This window comes from Entelurus aequoreus, linkage group LG16, assembly GCF_033978785.1.
Source record: "Entelurus aequoreus isolate RoL-2023_Sb linkage group LG16, RoL_Eaeq_v1.1, whole genome shotgun sequence".
Taxonomy (NCBI): Eukaryota; Metazoa; Chordata; class Actinopteri; order Syngnathiformes; family Syngnathidae; genus Entelurus; species Entelurus aequoreus.
The window spans coordinates 11542052-11561974 of record NC_084746.1 but is presented as its reverse complement, the minus strand read 5'-3'; the positions used below and the strand labels follow the sequence as shown (position 1 = coordinate 11561974).

The following is a 19923-nucleotide window of genomic DNA, read 5'->3' as shown; positions in this document are numbered from 1 at the left end:
AAATTTTTACACACACTTGTTATTTCATATGTCAACCAGAGGGGGAGCACTTCAATTTCTTACACACACTTGTTATTTCATATGTTAACCAGAGGGGGCACATTTCAATTTCTAACATATACTTGTTATTTCATATGTTAACCAGAGGGGGCGCATTTCAATTTCTTACACACACTTGTTATTTCATATGTTGACCAGAGGGGGCACATTAAAATTTCTTACACACACTTGTTATTTCATATGTTGACGAGAGGGGGCACATTTAAAAGTCTTACACACACTTGTTGTTTCATATATTGGCCAGAGGGGGCGCATTTCAATTTCTTACACACACTTGTTATTTCATATGTTAACCAGAGGGGGGCGCATTTCAATTTCTTACACACACTTGTTATTTCATATGTTGACCAGAGGGGGCGCATTAAAATTTCTTACACACACTTGTTATTTCATATGTTGACGAGAGGGGGCACATTTAAAAGTCTTACACACACTTATTTCATATGTTGGCCAGAGGGGGCGCATTTCAATTTCTTACACACACTTGTTATTTCATATGTTGACGAGAGGGGGCACATTTAAAAGTCTTACACACATTTGTTATTTCATATGTTGGCCAGAGGGGGTGCATTTCAATTTCTTACACACACTTGTTATTTCATATGTTGACCAGAGGGGAAGCACTTAAAATGTTTACACACACTTGTTATTTCATATGTTAACCAGAGGGGGCGCATTTCAATTTCTTACACATACTTGTTATTTCATATGTTGACGAGAGGGGGGCGCATTTAAATTTCTTACACACACTTGTTATTTCATATGTTGACCAGAGGGGGAGCACTTTTAAAAGTGACACACAGTCAAATTGAAAAATCCCTCCTTTTTGGGACCACCCTCATTTTGATAGATGTCACCAGCAGGGGTGCTAATGAGACATTCTCTATTAGATGCAATGTTTTTCTGGATTTATGTCCTAACTGGTTCACACCTCCTCATATGGAAGATACTTTTCCTTGTTCATGTCTCAAGAAGGGTAGAAATACAAGACCACACACACACACACACACACACACACACACACACACACACACACACACACACACACACACACACACACACACACACACACACACACACACACACACACACACACACACACACACACACACACACACACTTCCATCTCCTAAATTGTTCTTCCCGCGTCTTCCTTCTCCGCCACCAGCTGGAAGAGCGCGTCCTGAAGAAGATCCGGCGTAAAATCCGCAACAAGCGCTCGGCTCAGGAGAGCCGCAAGAAGAAGAGGGAATACGTGGACAGTCTGGAGGAACGGTAAGGAGCCACACCTCGTCGTAGAAACGTGCACTTTGACCCTTGAGAACTTGATTGTGCTGCAGTCAGTCGGTCCACTCGGACTAACTCCATGCGAAAATAAGTCAGAAGGAGCATTTGAGAGCCACAAAGGAAGCATTTGACTAAATAAACAATGTTCAAATCTATCAATAAATAATTGATCAACACAGTTTTTATTAAGGCAGTAAATTAAGGTGCAACATTGCCTTAATATTGTATGATCCTCATTTTATGATCCTATTTGTAACCCTAAACACCACTAGGGGGCGCCCTAATGCAACTTTTTCACTCGCTATACAATACCGATATTGGAGCCTTGAGAATGAGCCAAAACCGATATTGTTTTGATAGACACAAACCGTACATACTCTTATTTTGTAGAGTGGAATGTTAGAAAAAGCTCGATCAAGTGAAACGACTCATACAGAGAACAATGAAAAACACTAACTTATTTATCATTAACCTGGAGTGGACTTATGCTGTCTTTAAGTTGAGGTGGAGTGGTAATTGTTTTTTTAGTGGCCACGATAGTTCCTTACGTTAAGAACATTACAGTGTAAGTTCCATGATGCGGACACGTTTGTTACTTATTTATCATTAACCTGGAGTGGACTTATGCTGTCTTTAAGTTGAGGTGGAGTGGTAATTGTTTTTTTAGTGGCCACGATAATTCCTTACGTTAAGAACATTACAGTGTAAGTTCCATGATGCGGACACGTTTGTTACTTATTTATCATTAACCTGGAGTGGACTTATGCTGTCTCTAAGTCGAGGTGGAGTGGTAATTGTTTTTTTAGTGGCCACGATAGTTCCTTACGTTAAGAACATTACAGTGTAAGTTCCATGATGCGGACACGTTTGTTACTTATTTATCATTAACCTGGAGTGGACTTATGCTGTCTTTAAGTCGAGGTGGAGTGGTAATGTTTCTTTGGCGACACGTACTGGCCACGATAATTCATTACGTTAAGAACATTACAGTGTAAGTTGAACGATGCGGACACGTTTGTTACTTATTTATCATTAACCTGGAGTGGACTTACGCTGTCTTTAAGTCGAGGTGGAGTGGTAATTGTTTTTTTGGCGACACGTCGTGGCCACGATAATTCATTACTTTAAGAACATTACAGTGTAAGTTGAATGATGCGGACACGTTTGTTACTTATCCTTAACCTGGAGTGGACTTATGCTGTCTTTAAGTCAAGGTGGAGTGGTAATTGTTTTTTTGGCGACACGTCGTGGCCACGAAAATTAATTACGTTAAGAACATTACAGTGTAAGTTGAATGATGCGGACACGTTTGTTACTTATTTATCATTAACCTGGAGTGGACATATGCTGTCTTTAAGTCGAGGTGGAGTGGTGATTGTTTTTTTTGGCGACACGTCGTGGCCACGATAATTCATTACGTTAAGAACATTACAGTGTAGGTTGAATGATGCGGACACGTTTGTTACTTATTTATCATTAACCTGGAGTGGACTTATGCTGTCTTTAAGTCAAGGTGGAGTGGTAATTGTTTTTTTGGCGACACGTCGTGGCCACGATAATTCATTACTTTAAGAACATTACAGTGTAAGTTGAATGATGCGGACACGTTTGTTACTTATTTATCATTAACCTGGAGTGGACTTATACTGTCTGTAAGTCGAGGTGGAGTGGTAATTGTTTTTTTAGTGGCCACGATAATTCATTACGTTAAGAACATTACAGTGTAGGTTGAATGATGCGGACACGTTTGTTACTTATTTATCATTAACCTGGAGTGGACATATGCTGTCTTTAAGTCGAGGTGGAGTGGTGATTGTTTTTTTTGGCGACACGTCGTGGCCACGATAATTCATTACGTTAAGAACATTACAGTGTAGGTTGAATGATGCGGACACGTTTGTTACTTATTTATCATTAACCTGGAGTGGACTTATGCTGTCTTTAAGTCGAGGTGGAGTGGTAATTGTTTTTTTAGTGGCCACGATAATTCATTACGTTAAGAACATTACAGTGTAGGTTGAATGATGCGGACACGTTTGTTACTTATTTAACATTACCCTGGAGTGAACTTATGCTGTCTTTACGTCGAGGTGGAGTGGTACTTGTTTTTTTGGCGACACGTCGTGGTCACGATAATTCATTACGTTAAGATCATTACAGTGTAAGTTGAATGATGCGGACACGTTTGTTACTGGATATAGCCAAATAGAACTAAAATAAAGTGGCCTTTTGTGGTAGTCTCGCAAAAAAAAAAGAAGCCTAAAAATAAGCAAAACATGCATGACATCATGCATGATGGTGGCTTCAAACTCCATGTTTTGGCTGAATTTCGAGGCCTACTAAATCCGTTTAGATGAAGATTCAATCACAAAAATATTTTATTTAAGGACTAAATGACAATAATAAACATATGTTTCATGTACCCTAAGATTTTTTTGTTCAAATAAAGTCAATAATGACATTTTTTGTGGGTCCCTTTTATTTAGAAAAGTACCAAAAAGTATCAAAACACATTTTGGTACCGGTACCAAAATATTGGTATTGGGACAACACTATCTACTTTCCCGCTTGCTCCGTCAACAACAACAAAAAACCTCCAGACGCTCGTCTTCGTCTTATGTGTCGTTTACTTGTCAACTTAATCATTCCAAAACGTCAAACAATAACGATGTGGGAACAAATGTATCGCAACATAAAGCGAGTGTGTTACAGCAAGAAAGAGTACGAGCAAGGTCAAAAAACTGTGTGGCTCCATTCCACCATACCTGACTGCCATTACCCATAATGCACTGTGTCCAAACCTTATTACCACACAGATCTTTCCGCCATGAATGCGATTAAACAGTTACATATTTTTCTCTGTATTAAAGCACTATAAAATAGTACGTTATCAAATTGTTCCCACAAGTGTAATAATTACAAATAAAGTGTGCCTTATAATTACTCTAAGCATGCAATTTATACATTTTCGTATTATTTAAATAGAATAAATAGTCCTTGTGGAGGGGGGCGTGGCCTGTGGACCTGCAGCGAAGCGGGGTGTGCCAGGACGACAGGTGCGTAGATGGTCCACCTGGGCCTGGTTATCTAATCACCTGTCGCTGCTCTCGAAGTCGGTCCTGGCACACCCCGCTTCGCTGCAGGCCCGCAGGCCACGCCCCCCTCCACAGGGACTATTTACTCTATTTAAATAATACGAAAATGTATAAATTGCATGCTTAGAGTAATTATAAGGCACACTTTATTTGTAATTATTACACTTGTGGGAACAATTTGATAACATACTATTTTATAGTGCTTTAATACAGAGAAAAATACGTAACTGTTTAATTGCATTCATGGTGGAAAGAACTGTGCGGTAATATGGTTTGGACACAATGTATTATGGGTAATGGCAGTCAGGTATGGTGGAATGGAGCCACACATTACAGTGTAAGTTGAATGATGCGGACACGTTTGTTACTTATTTATCATTAACCTGGAGTGGACTTATGCTGTCTTTAAGTCGAGGTGGAGTGGTAATTGTTTTTTTAGTGGCCACGATAATTCCTTACGTTAAGAACATTACAGTGTAAGTTCCATTATGCGGACACGTTTGTTACTTATTTATCATTAACCTGGAGTGGACCTATGCTGTCTTGCTGCACACCTGCAGCGAAGCGGGGTGTGCCAGGACGACAGGACGACAGGTGCTTAGATGGTCCACCTAGGCCTGGTTATCTAATCACCTGTCGCTGCTCTCGAAGCCGGTCCTGGCACACCCCGCTTCGCTGCAGGCCCGCAGGCCACGCCCCTCTCCACAGTCCCCTTTTGGCTGAATCAACATAAAGCACCTTCCATAAAATGTAAATGAACTTAAATAGCATTTAGGTTGTGATTAAACATGATTAATTGAATCGCAGGTCAGGTAATTAATCTGATTAAAAAAAGAATCACTAATAGTAATATAAAATACTACATAGAGCAGGGGTCACCAACGCGGTGCCCGCGGGCACCAGGTCGCCCGTAAGGACCAGATGAGTCGCCCGCGGGCCTGTTCTAAAATTAAATTTTTTTTAAAAAAAAATTAAAAAAAAAAATTAAATCTACATAGAAAAAACACAAGATACACTTTCAATCAGTGCATCAACCCAAACAACCTCCCCCATGCACACTCATCCACACCCACTCACACAAAAGGGGTTATTTCTTTCTGCTACCAATATTCTGGTTCCCACAACATAGACAACACATCTGCAAGGGACACAGTCCCTGAAGCACACATGATTGTATAGGCTGCTGGTCCACTAACATTTTCATTAATTACTATTTTTTATGTAATTATTTTTATATTGTTTTACTTTCTTTTTTATCCAAGAAAATGTTTTTCATTTATTTATCTTATTTTATTTTATTTTTAAAAAAAGGGCCTTATCTTCAACAGACCAGGTTGTCAATGAAATTAGATTTGTTTAAAGGGTTTTTTAAACCAGGCCCAGTCCAGATAATGTCCAAGTCGGACTCAGCAACACACACCTTCATTCATGTACACAGAACAAAATTAGGGAACACAACAGATTGCATATAATTTATAAACAAAATTACATTTTCAAAATAAGCATTTATGTACAGTCCAGATTATGTCCAGGTCACTCAAATTAGGGAACACAACAACAGATATCATACAATCTATAAACATAATTATACTTTCAAAATAAGCCTTTGAGGACTTCTCATCTTTTTTAAAATGTTTTTTGGCATCATTATCGTTTTCAACCATGTAACTTTCTAAAGTTAGAAAATACTGAATAAATGTTTTAAAGAAAGTAATACTAAGTGAATATCTGTTTTTGGCCTTAAAAATAAAAATTTTACCGAGTACTATAATTAAATTGACTAAATCATGATTGTCAATGAACTTTCCTAAAATAACAGAAACCACATTAAGCTTCATAAACAAACCAATCCTTAAACACATTTTTTCAACTTCCACCCAAAACAAAGACACAATATGACAATACCAAAACAAATGCAGGGTGGATTCAGGCTCCTGACAACAAAATCGGCAATCATCTGACTCTGTCATATTCCATAATTTTAACATTTTCCCTGTGGGTAAGAAATTATAAATAATTTTAATTTGAAAATAACGATTTTGCACATCGATAGTGGTTTTATAGATTAGTTTGAATATGGCATCCCATGGCAACGGGCAGTCAAAAAAGTCCTCCCATTTTCCATTTGTGTTGTATGAGGCAGCCTTCAAAGATTTCTTTATTAAATAAAAATTATATCTTTTTCTATTTATTTTAGTTCCTTTTTGCCAACTAGAATTTCTTATTAGAGGTTTACAAACTAATAATTTAGTAGTTCCATAATTAATTATTTGTTTCCATCTTTTCCCAATTACTCCAGTTAGTTGATAAAATGAAAAGCTTGAGCAAGCATCACCATACATAGCTCTAAATTCATCATACTTCATGATTTTACCATTCTCATTGATAATATCATTGACAAAAATGATTCCTCTTTCAAACATATTTTTCCAAAAGAAAGGCTTTCCATCTATTACAATATTAGAGTTCATCCATATTATCTGCTGCAAAATATAGTCTCTTTTTTCTGGCACATAAAATTGAAAACACCACTATGAGTGGATTGTTTCCTTTATGAACCCCGCCATGTTTCCCAGCAGACTCTCTGGGAGGGGATCACTTGTAAAAAAGGATACAATTTCTTTTGATACAGTACATGTTTTTTGTCCAACAGGACATTTGTGTACCACTCAATGTTTAAATACATCTTTGGAACAATTGATGCTTTTAAAGACAGACACATAGCTTCAAGGTTGAGAAGTTTCAGGCCCCCATATTCATACTCTTTGTACAAAACCTTTCTTTTAATCTTTTCTGGTTTGCCGTTCCAGACAAAATCGAAGACCCTCCGCTCATAAATCTTAAAAAAGTTTTGTGATGGAGCTGGTAATGACAAAAACAAATAAATAAATTGAGGAATAATTAACGAGTTGGCAATAGACATTTTACCATACAAGGTTAGGGATTTCCCTTTCCATAATTGCATAATTTTGTCCAGCTTTCTTAGTCGATTATCATAATTTACTGAGCCTAGATCTTCCAGATTTTCTGGGACAACAACACCAAGTATGTTAACTGGTCCATCTGTCCACAAAACAGGCACTTTGCATTCCATTCGAAAGGACGTTCCCTTTAGATTTCCGATCCTTAACATTTTACATTTATCATAATTAAGCTTAAGGACAGATTGCTGTGAAAATATGTCCAAAAGATTAAGAAGGTTCCGCAAACAATGAGGAAAAATCTTATCTTTGTGAATCAGCCTTTTCTGACATGAACTTCATCAAGAACAAACACAGAACACGCCTCACTGATGCACATCTGCAAGACTCACTCAGAGTTGCAGTATCAAGTTACACACCAGAGTACAACACACTAGTTAACAGCATGCAATGCCAGGCTTCCCACCAACTGACAAAGAAACAGATAACAGATTTGGTGTCCAGTTCAAAGTGTGACATGATTTAAAAATTTGAGAGTTTACCTTTGTATTTTACATGAGTTATTATTTGTACAAACATGGTACAAAGTAATTCATGATTTGTTAAAAAATGTTAGTGGCTAGCTAGTTAAAATGGGATATTGTGATTTCACAAGACTGTCTTAGAAGTGATCATTTGAAAATGTTCAATTTGAAAAATGTGCACTTAGAGAAAATATAAAAATAAAGTGTTGCATATTGATATTTATCTGTTTCTATATATATTTATTGTGAGAAATCATTAAGATGATCAGTGTTTCCACAAAGATAAATAGCATTAATTATTAATAATAACAGAGTTAAAGGTAAATTGAGCAAATTGGCTACTTCTGGCAATTTATTTAAGTGTGTATCTAACTGGTAGCCCTTCGCATTAATCAGTACCCAAGAAGTAGCCCTTGGTTTCAAAAAGGTTGGTGACCCCTGACATAGAGTAATATAGGAGTGTGACAACCAAGTCTTTATCAACTCCCAATCAGAGCAACTTTAAAGTGCATAGAGACCTAAAATAACATGAAAATCATGTCATCATCCAGTGAGAACATGATGGGTGAGATTTGAGAACCTTGCTGAGCAGAGTCAGCATTTATTGGTAATTAAGTCCGCCCCTGGCAGAGCATAACAGGGCGCCGTTATCAGTCACGACCTCGTCTCAGTCGGAAGGCCAAAATGGAAAGTGACTCGCAGTGATGGCGAGAAACAATGGCGGCAACATCAGAACCAAAGAACGGGGTGAGATAAGACTCGGGAAGATATCGGCAAGGGAGAAAAAAGCGAAGAGACAATAGAGCAGAGCTGGGCAAACATTTTGACTCATTTTTGACACATGGAGAGAAAAGATGTGTATATAAATGATATGTACACATTTAGCAGTAAAAATCTGCTGTTATTTATGAGTCTTATGCAGTATATTGTGTTAGTGTTCCTGAAAAAAAGGGACCCAAATACCAAAAGTCACAATGTCCGATAGAATTTAAAAAAAAAAAAACATCGAAAAAAATGAATGGGACACCCAAAATGTACATGAAAATAAAGAAAGTGGGATTTACAATATTAACTATGAACAATAAAACATTGAATATTAACAACATATGAACTCTTTTACAGTCTAGCACAGTGTTTTTCAACCACTGTGCCGCGGCACACTGGAGATGATCTAATTTCACCCATTTGGGGTAAAAAATATTTTTTGCAAAGCAGTAATTATAGTCTGCAAATGATGTGTTGTTGTTGAGTGTCGGTGCTGTCTAGAGCTCGGCAGAGTAACCGTGTAATACTCTTCCATATCAGTAGGTGGCAGCAGGTAGCTAATTGCTTTGTAGATGCCGGAAACAGTGGGAGGCAGGGTGCAGGTAAAAAGGTATCTTTATTTTTTTAGATATATGTGTGCTAGTTCTAGCTATTAGGCTGTTGTAGTTTTTATTTACTTATTTTTATTTTTTTTAATGCACTGTAGCACTTTGAGGTTGTTTGCTCAATGTAAAGTGCTTTTACAAATACAATCTATTATTATTATTATTATTATTACCTAATGCTTAAAAAAAAAATAAACAAAAGGTGAGTGCCCCTAAGAAAAGGCATTGAAGTTTAGGGAAGGCTATGCAGAACCAAACTAAAACTGAACTGGCTACAAAGTAAACAAAAACAGAATGCTGGACGACAGCAAAGACTTACTGCGGAGCAAAGACGGCGTCCACAAAGTACACCCGAACATGACATGACAATCGACAATGTCCCCACAAAGAAGGATAAAAACAACTGGAATATTCTTGATTGCTAAAACAAAGTACATGCGGGAAATATCGCTCAAAGGAAGACATGAAACTGCTACAGGAAAATACCAAAAAAAGAGAAAAAGCTCGGCAGAGTAACCGTGTAATACTCTTCCATATCAGTAGGTGGCAGCAGGTAGCTAATTGCTTTGTAGATGTGGGAAACAGCAGGAGGCAGCGTGCAGTACATCACTGACTTGCTATGCTCCTACTCTTCAGGGTCTTCAGGCCAGGGTCTTCTAAAGATCCCAAAAACCCGTTTTAAAACCCGTGGAGACCTGGCATTCCAGGCTATAGCTCCCAGACTCTGGAAGTGAAGTGAAGTGAATTAAATTTATATAGCGCTTTTCTCTAGTGACTCAAAGCGCTTTACATAGTGAAACCCAATATCTAAGTTGCATTTAAAGCAGTGTGGGTGGCACTGGGAGCAGGTGGTTGAGGTGTCTTGCCCAAGGACACAACGGCAGTGACTAGGATGGCAGAAGCGGGGGTCGACCCTGGAACCTGGCACGGCCGCTCTACCAACCGAGCTATACCGCCCCCTGCTATACCGTAGCAGCCTGCTGGTGTAACGCCGCAGACACATCAAAACAATAAAGCAGCTCTCATATAGATAGACCTTTGAACTCAACGCAGGAGGTTGTTGTGATTTTTAGGATGCAGATGAAGGAGGTAGGAGCGTGAGGTAAAAAGGGGTATTTATTGATAAACGAACAAAAACGCGAGAGCAACGAGAAGTGCTGTGCCCGGTCAGACTATGAAGAAAATAAAACAAAACAAAACTGCTGAAACCCAGCAAAGCACTCACGGGAAATGCAGAGCAGACAGCGTCCACAAATTAGTGCGTATTACAGACCTGGATAAAAAGGTGTATTTATTGATAAACGAACAAAAACGCGAGAGCAACGAGAAGTACTGTGCCCGGTCAGACTAGGAAGAAAATTAAAAAAAAATGCTGAAACCCAGCAAAGCACTCACGGGAAACGCAGAGCAGACAGCGTCCACACATTAGTGCGTATTACAGACCTGGGTAAAAAGGGGTATTTATTGATAAACGAACAAAAACGCGAGAGCAACGAGAAGTGCTGTGCCCGGTCAGACTATGAAGAAAATAAAACAAAACAAAACTGCTGAAACCCAGCAAAGCACTCACGGGAAACGCAGAGCAGACAGCGTCCACAAATTAGTGCGTATTACAGACCTGGGTAAAAAGGGGTATTTATTGATAAACAAACAAAAACGCAAGAGCAACGAGAAGTGCTGTGCCCGGTCAGACTAGGAAGAAAACAAAACAAAACTGCTGAAACCCAGCAAAGCACTCACGGGACATGCAGAGCAGACAGCGTCCACAAATTAGTGCGTATTACAGACCTGGATAAAAAGGTTTATTTATTGATAAACGAACAAAAACGCGAGAGCAACGAGAAGTACTGTGCCCGGTCAGACTAGGAAGAAAATTAAAAAAAACTGCTGAAACCCAGCAAAGCACTCACGGGAAACGCAGAGCAGACAGCGTCCACACATTAGTGCGTATTACAGACCTGGGTAAAAAGGGGTATTTATTGATAAACGAACAAAAACGTGAGAGCAACGAGAAGTGCTGTGCCCGGTCAGACTATGAAGAAAATAAAACAAAACAAAACTGCTGAAAAACCCAGCAAAGCACTCACGGGAAACGCAGAGCAGACAGCGTCCACAAATTAGTGCGTATTACAGACCTGGGTAAAAAGGTTTATTTATTGATAAACGAACAAAAACGCGAGAGCAACGAGAAGTGCTGTGCCTGGTCAGACTAGGAAGAAAACAAAACAAAACTGCTGAAACCCAGCAAAGCACTCACGGGAAATGCAGAGCAGACAGCGTCCACAAATTAGTGCGTATTACAGACCTGGGTAAAAAGGTTTATTTATTGATAAACGAACAAAAACGCGAGAGCAACAAGAAGTACTGTGCCCGGTCAGACTAGGAAGAAAATAAAACAAAACTGCTGAAACCCAGCAAAGCACTCACGGGAAACGCAGAGCAGACAGCGTCCACAAATTAGTGCGTATTACAGACCTGGGTAAAAAGGGGTATTTATTGATAAACAAACAAAAACGCAAGAGCAACGAGAAGTGCTGTGCCTGGTCAGACTAGGAAGAAAACAAAACAAAACTGCTGAAACCCAGCAAAGCACTCACGGGAAACGCAGAGCAGACAGCGTCCACAAATTAGTGCGTATTAAGACCTGGGTAAATTGAGAAGCGGGGAACCCTCAAGTTGCTGGCACGGCCACTCTACCAACCGAGCTATACTGAACTACTGGCACCAGTCCCTCCGTGATCTTGACTGTGTTGACACATTTAACATTTGGAAACTTCTCTTTTTAGTAAAGCTTTTAGTTAATGCACCTTTTAACTACCATTTTTAATTAATTGTATCCTTTTTATGATGTTGTTGATATTGTCTTACTTCACCTATGTTTTGTACAGCGCTTTTGTCATTTTATCTGTGAAAAGCGCTTTATAAATAAAATTGACTTACTTACTTACTTACTATTTTGGACCAGGTCTGCAATAGTCATGATATCTTTCATCATACCCTTTTCCCTCATTGGATCTCCACTTCTTCCCCAGAATGTCTGCATGCAGCGCTCACAACCTCCAGCTGCAGAGAAAGATCCAGCAACTGGAGGAGACAAACAAGTAAGAACACGTATTACCAAGGCCATGACGCCATGAGAGCTCCTACCTCAACCGAGACTAACGTCAACATGACGGCCATGTTTGATCCCAATCAACACAGAAGTTCATGTCTCTACATTATTAGGAGGATTTTGTCGATCGGCATGACTTGTTTTGTTGGATGTCTGTGGGTCATCTTGCCAATGACAAGTCTTCTGTACAGTAAAAAGTAGAAATGAATAAATGCTTTAAAATGTAATATCGGAAATTATCGGTATCGGTTTCAACCTCCCGATTTTCCCGGGAGATTCCCGAATTTCAGTACCCCTCCCGAAAATCTCATGGGGCAATTATCCTCCCGATTTCCACCCGGACAACATTATTGGGGGCGTGCCTTAAAGGCACTGCCTTTAGCGTCCTCTACAACCTGTCGTCACGTCCGCTTTTCCTCCATACAAAACACCGTGCCGGCCCAGTGAATGCAAGGCATACTTGGTCAACAGCCATACAGGTCACACTGAGGGTGGACGTATAAACAACTTTAACACTGTTACAAATATGCGCCACACTGTGAACCCACACCAAACAAGAATGACAAACACGTTTCGGGAGAACATCCGCACCGTAACACAACATAAACACAACAGAACAAATACCCAGAACCCCTTGCAGTACTAACTCTTCCGGGACACCCCCGCTACCACCAAACCCATACATATGTGTGTATATACATATATACATACATATGTATGTATATATACACACACATGTGTATATATACATACATACATACATACATATGTATATACACACACATGTGTATATATACATACAAATGTATGTATAAATGTGTATATATACACACACGTGTGTATATATACACACATATATACATACATACGTATGTATATATACACACACACATGTGTGTGTATATATACACATATATACATACATACGTATATATACATACATACGTATGGATATATACACACGTGTATATATACATACATATGTATGTATATATGTATATACACACACATATGTGTATATATACATACACATGTATGTATATATATACACACACGTGTGTATATATACACACATATATACATACATACGTATGTATATATACACACATGTGTGTGTATATATACACATATATACATACATACGTATATATACATACATACATACGCATGTATATATACACACATGTGTGTGTATATATATACATACATATGTATATATATATATGTGTACATATACACACATGTATGTATATATACACACATATGTATGTATGTATACACACATATGTATGTATATATGTATGTATATATACACACATATGTATGTATATATGTATGTATATATACACACATATGTATATATATATATATATATATATATATATATATATATATATATATATATATATATATATATATATATATATATATATATATATATATATATATATATATATACACACACACACACACACATGTATGTATGTATGTATGTGTATATATATATATATATATATATATATATATATATATATATATATATAAATGATGTTTAATTAATTATTATTGAATAGTAAGAGTCTGTGATGAGGTGGCGACTTGTCCAGGGTGTACCCCGCTTTCCGCTTGAATGCTGCTGACATAGGCTCCAGCACCCCCCGTGACCCCAAAAGGGACAAGCGGTAGAAAATGGATGGATAGTAAGAGTATGTAAAAGTTCGACTCCTACCTTGTTTACTTTTGTGACGACCTCAAAGTTTTTTTAATCAATCAGAAATATCAAGCAGCTAAAATGCGCCAAACATGGAGAGAGCGTTTATCCCAACATGCAATGTAGTGACTTAAAAAGGGTGTAATTCTGAATTATGTACAGTGCTTGGACATTTAAAAAAAAAAAAAAAATCCCCAAAGTTCAGTGTGCATGTTTGTGGTATGTGTGACAACGTGTGTTGACTTTCTGTGTTTGGCTCCAGCTTGCGCCATGAAAGGGAAACCGTGCTTGGATTGGGTCATATAAGTGAATGCTGTGCTTTGCTTGAAAGAGGGGGGGGGGGGGAAATAAAAAATAAAATAAATCATGGACCTCATTTTCTCACTTTGTCCACAAGTTGGCGGCAGATACGTAACAATCAGATCGGCCTGCCGGCTCTTCAAACTTGGTTGGCCGTATAAACAACTTTAACACTGTTACAAATATGCGCCACACTGTGAACCCACACCAAACAAGAATGACAAACACATTTCGGGAGAACATCCGCACCGTAACACAACATAAACACAACAGAACAAATACCCAGAACCCCTTGCAGCACTAACCCCCCCCCCCCCCTCACACACCTCTACCCCGCCGCCCCGCCCCCCATCTCCCGAATTTGGAGGTCTCAAGGTTGGCAAGTATGCTCTAGTACAGTGGTTCTCAACCTTTTTTCAGTGATGTACCTCCTGTGAACATTTGTTTAATTCAAGTACCCCCTAATCAGAGCAAAGCATTTTTGGTTGAAAAAAAGAGATAAAGAAGTAAAATACAGCACTATGTCATCAGTTTCTGATTTATTAAATTGTATAACAGTGCAAAATATTGCTCATTTGTTGTGGTTTTTCTTGAACTATTTGGAAAAAAAGATATAAACATAAGTAAAAACTTGTTGAAAAATAAACAAGTGATTCAATTATAAATAACACATAGAAGTAATCATCAACTTAAAGTGCCCTCTTTGAGGATTGTAGTAGAGATCCATCTGGATTCATGAACTTAATTCTAAACATTTCTTCACAAAAAAAGACATCTTTAACATCAATATTTATGGAACATGTCCACAAAAAATCCAGCTGTCAACATTGAATATTGCATTGTTGCATTTCTTTTCACAGTTGTTTTTGACAGACATTTTTAAAAAAATCTCACGTACCCCTTGGCATACCTTCAAGTACCCCCAGGGGTACGCGTACCCCCATTTGAGAACCACTGCTCTAGTATACTCTGGACTGAAGCTGTGTGCCTTCATTGTTTTTGTAGCTGTTGTTTTGAGGCATGTTTAAAAAAATAAAAAAAATAATGCACTTTGTGAAAGTCAAAGTATAGTATTTCCCATAGTTGTAGTGGGTATCAGGATTATCTCAGGGAGAGCATGTCCCAAATTCCAAGATGCTGTTTTGAGGCATGCTAAAAAAAATAATGCACTTTGTGACTACAATAATAAATATGACAGTGCCATGTTGGCACTTTTTTCCATAACTGGAGTTGAAGTTGTTCTCTTATTTTGGAAAACCTTGTTTTTTTATTGATTGATTGAAACTTGTATTAGTAGATTGCACAGTCCAGTACATATTCCGTACAATTGACCACTAAATGGTAACACCCCAATACGTTTTTCCACTTGTTTAAGTCGGGGTCCACGTTAATCAATTCATGGTAAAGTTACATTGTTTAATGCAGTGGTCCCCAACCACCGGTCCGCGGCCCGGTACCGGTCCGTGGACCGATTGGTACCAGGCCGCACAAGAAATGATTATTATTATTTTTTTAAATTTTTTAATTAAATCAACATAAAAAACACAATATATACATTATATATCAGTATAGATCAGGGGTCACCAACGCGGTGCCCGCGGGCACCTGGTAGCCCGTAAGGACCAGATGAGTAGCCCGCTGGCCTGTTCTAAAAATAGTTCAAATAGCAGCACTTACCAGTGAGCTGCCTCTATTTTTTTAATTTTATTTATTTACTAGCAAGCTGGTCTCGCTTTGCTCGACATTTTTAATTCTAAGAGAGACAAAACTCAAATAGAATTTGAAAATCCAAGAAAATATTTTAAAGACTTGGTCTTCACTTGTTCAAATAAATTCATAATTTTTTTACTTTGCTTCTTATAACTTTCAGAAAGACAATTTTAGAGAAAAAATACAACCTTAAAAATGATTTGAGGATTTTTAAACATATATACCTTTTTACCTTTTAAATTCCTTCCTCTTCTTTCCTGACAATTTAAATCAATGTTCAAGTAAAATTATTGTTTTTATTGTAAAGAATAATAAATACATTTTAATTTAATTCTTCATTTTAGCTTCTGTTTTTTCGACGAAGAATATTTGTGAAATATTTCTTCAAACTTATGATTAAAATTCAAAAAAAATATTCTGGCAAATCTACAAAATCTGTAGAATCAAATTTAAATCTTATTTCAAAGTCTTTTGAATTTATTTTAAAATTTTTGTTCTGGAAAATCTAGAAGAAATAATGATTTGTCTTTGTTAGAAATATAGCTTGGTCCAATTTGTTATATATTCTAACAAAGTGCAGATTGGATTTTAACCTAACATGTCATCAAAATTCTAAAATTAATCTTAATCAGGAAAAATTACTAATCATGTTCCATAAATTATTTTTTTTATTTTTTCAAAAAGATTCGAATTTGCTAGTTTTTCTCTTCTTTTTTTCGGTTGAATTTTGAATTTTAAAGAGTCGAAATTGAAGATAAACTATGTTTCAAAATTTAATTGTCATTTTTTTCGTGTTTTCTCCTCTTTTAAACCGTTCAATTAAGTGTAAATATAATTAATTATTAATAATAACAGAGTTAAAGGTAAATTGAGCAAATTGGCTATTTCTGGCAATTTATTTAAGTGTGTATCAAACTGGTAGCCCTTCGCATTAATCAGTACCCAAGAAGTAGCTCTTGGTTTCAAAAAGGTTGGTGACCCCTGGTATAGATCAATACAGTCTGCAGGGATACAGTCCGTAAGCACACATGATTGTATTTCTTTATGACAAAAAAATAAATACAAATAAAAATCCCCGGTCCGTGGGACACATTTTCAAGCGTTGACCAGTCCGCAGCTACAAAAAGGTTGGGGACCACTGGTTTAATGCATCCAGCGGGGCATCACAACAGAACTAGGCATAATAATGTGTTAATTCCACCACTGTATATATCGGTATCGGTTGATATCAGAATCGGTCATTAAGAGTTGGACAATATCGGAATATCCGATATCGGCAAAAAAGCCATTATCGGACATCCCTACTAAAGACGTGTTTGCGAAGACTACCAACAATCCAGAGGTGTCACAGTGTTGTTTCTTTGCTCGCCAGTGCCCTGTTGGAACATCTGAGCCAGCTCCATACAATGCTCCCCACCAGCTCCAACAAACCCACACAGAGAGGAACCTGCCTCCTGGTGAGTGAGACAGCACTATTATTATTATTATTATTGGCAACATCGAAATAATAAATGCACCGGGTTAAAAAAAACCATTGACTACGTTCCACTGTTGATCTTAATCAAGATAAATGTTTGATAGCACCGGAGACCGGGTGTTGTTGCGTGGAAGGATCAATATGCCGGGCCGAATAATTGCCTTTCATCCCCCGCTGTTTATATTCTGTGCAGGTTTTGCTCCTCTCTTTCTCGCTCATCATTTCTTCAAACATGAAGCCTGATCCCTACAGCCAAGCCAGCCCAGGAGAGTACACCGCGACCTGGGGTGAGTACACACGCACCACTCCTCTCCACAAACACGTCTAAAAATAACACCGCCTGCTCTCGCCCCCTCAGTGCCATCACGTTCCCTGCACTCGCTCGACCGGGCGAAAGCGGTCGCGTCCGCTCCTCCTCTCTCCTGGCTCTCAGGGACTCTCTGTAGTCTAATGGAGAGTCTCCTGAAACAACATCCCTACGCGGACGCTCACAGTCGGGCCGGCGACCGCTGATGTCGGCGAACCCCCCAAGTGGAGAGACACAGCAAAGGCTTGGAAGGAGCTGCCTGATTGCTTTTATGGGGCCTTTTGTCACTGCGGACACAGACCGAGGGCGCATGAAGCGGTTCTCAGAACCCACAAACACAGACTGCCACTTCACAGAGGCCACACATGCAGATTATTATCTATATCATCTCCACTTGAGATGATCTCCTGCTGGCCCCACTATGGACTGGACTCTCACGATTATGTTAGATCCACTATGGACTGGACTATCACAATTATGTTGGATCCACTATGGACTGGACTCTCACTTACATGTTAGATCCACTATGGACTGGACTCTCACTTATATGTTAGATCCACTATGGACTGGACTCTCACTATTATGTTAGATCCACTATGGACTGGACTCTCACTATTATGTTAGATCCACTATGGACTGGACTCTCACACTATTATGTTAGATCCACTATGGACTGGACTCTCACTATTATGTTAGATCCACTATGGACTGGACTCTCACACTATTATGTTAGATCCACTATGGACTGGACTCTCACTTATATGTTAGATCCACTATGGACTGGACTCTCACTATTATGTTAGATCCACTATGGACTGGACTCTCACACTATTATGTTAGATCCACTATGGACTGGACTCTCACTATTATGTTAGATCCACTATGGACTGGACTCACACTATTATGTTAGATCCACTATGGACTGGACTCTCACTATTATGTTAGATCCACTATGGACTGGACTACATAATCTGCGGTCCCCTCCAAGGTTTCTCATTGACATCCCATTGGGTTGAGTTTTTCCTTGCCCTTATGTGGGATCTGAGCCGAGGATGTCGTTGTGACTTGTGCAGCCCTTTGAGACACTGGTGATTTAGGGCTATATAAGTAAATATTGATTGATTGATTGATTGATTGATATCATACTAAATGTACGTGGTGTTGATGCTTTTTGTAAATAGCACGCATTAAAATTCTTGATGATTATACTTCTCTTTCGTCATATTTACAACAATAAATTTCTTGCTGTGACCTGAACCTCAGTTAAGTTAACCTAAAAAAGGGGAACTGCACTTTTTTGGGGGGGGGAATTTTGCCTATCATTCATAATCCTTATGCAAGGTAAATGTTTTCCTTTTTATAATGCATTCCTAATAGTAAATAAATGCGATCAAAAGTCCGCTTACAATGGGATTCGCTCCATTCTGCCTATAAAGCGTTTAAAAAAACATCCAAACACTTTCATCAAGGTTTTATATACATGTAAGTATATATTGTGGAGAATGCATATATGTTTAAGAGTACTTTCTTTATTCATAGTCATGTGTAAAGCAGCTAGTGTTTTTTTCATTTGTACTCTTTCTATTTTTTCATTTTATGTCCGCAAGTAAACTGTGGGTGTTACCTTGAAGGCTTGCAATGTAGGAGTTGGAGTACTCCCTTATATCTTATCTGTAGTAGAACAATGAGCCTGAATTCCTTTCTGGAGAGGGTGGGGGCTATTTGCGTATTCAAGAAGTTGTCCCTTCCTGTTTGAATGTTAGACCATCCCGAGATGACGGTATGACTGTCTCCTGAAGCTTTAGTAAAACTTGATAATATTCCTATTCTGTCTTGATGGTCCTTCTTACTCTGCATATATGTCATCTGAAAGAACTTGGGATTGACCAGTGACTTTAATTCCCTGGGAGAAAAGACTGGTCCGACGCAACAATTTGTAAAGTAGTAACATTCATAACATGTAATATATACATGAAGTATATACAGTATGTAATATAGTAACATTCATAATATTTAATATTTACGTATTTTGCTCATTTTAAGCACATG

At 38.2% G+C, this 19923-nt stretch overlaps 1 protein-coding gene across 1 annotated transcript in view; it reads left to right on the top strand.

Moving 5' to 3' along the window:
- LOC133631447 (cyclic AMP-responsive element-binding protein 3-like protein 3-B) overlaps positions 1-18364 on the top strand; it is a 35317-nt gene extending 16953 nt beyond the window's left edge. Inside the window, exons 6-10 of the mRNA XM_062023647.1 lie at positions 1229-1335; positions 12290-12358; positions 17463-17547; positions 17761-17854; positions 17926-18364. Coding sequence (XP_061879631.1) covers positions 1229-1335; positions 12290-12358; positions 17463-17547; positions 17761-17854; positions 17926-18080 — 510 coding nt within the window. The 3' untranslated portion in view covers positions 18081-18364. The remainder of the gene's footprint in view (positions 1-1228; positions 1336-12289; positions 12359-17462; positions 17548-17760; positions 17855-17925) is intronic.
- Positions 18365-19923: the final 1559 nt, after the last annotated feature.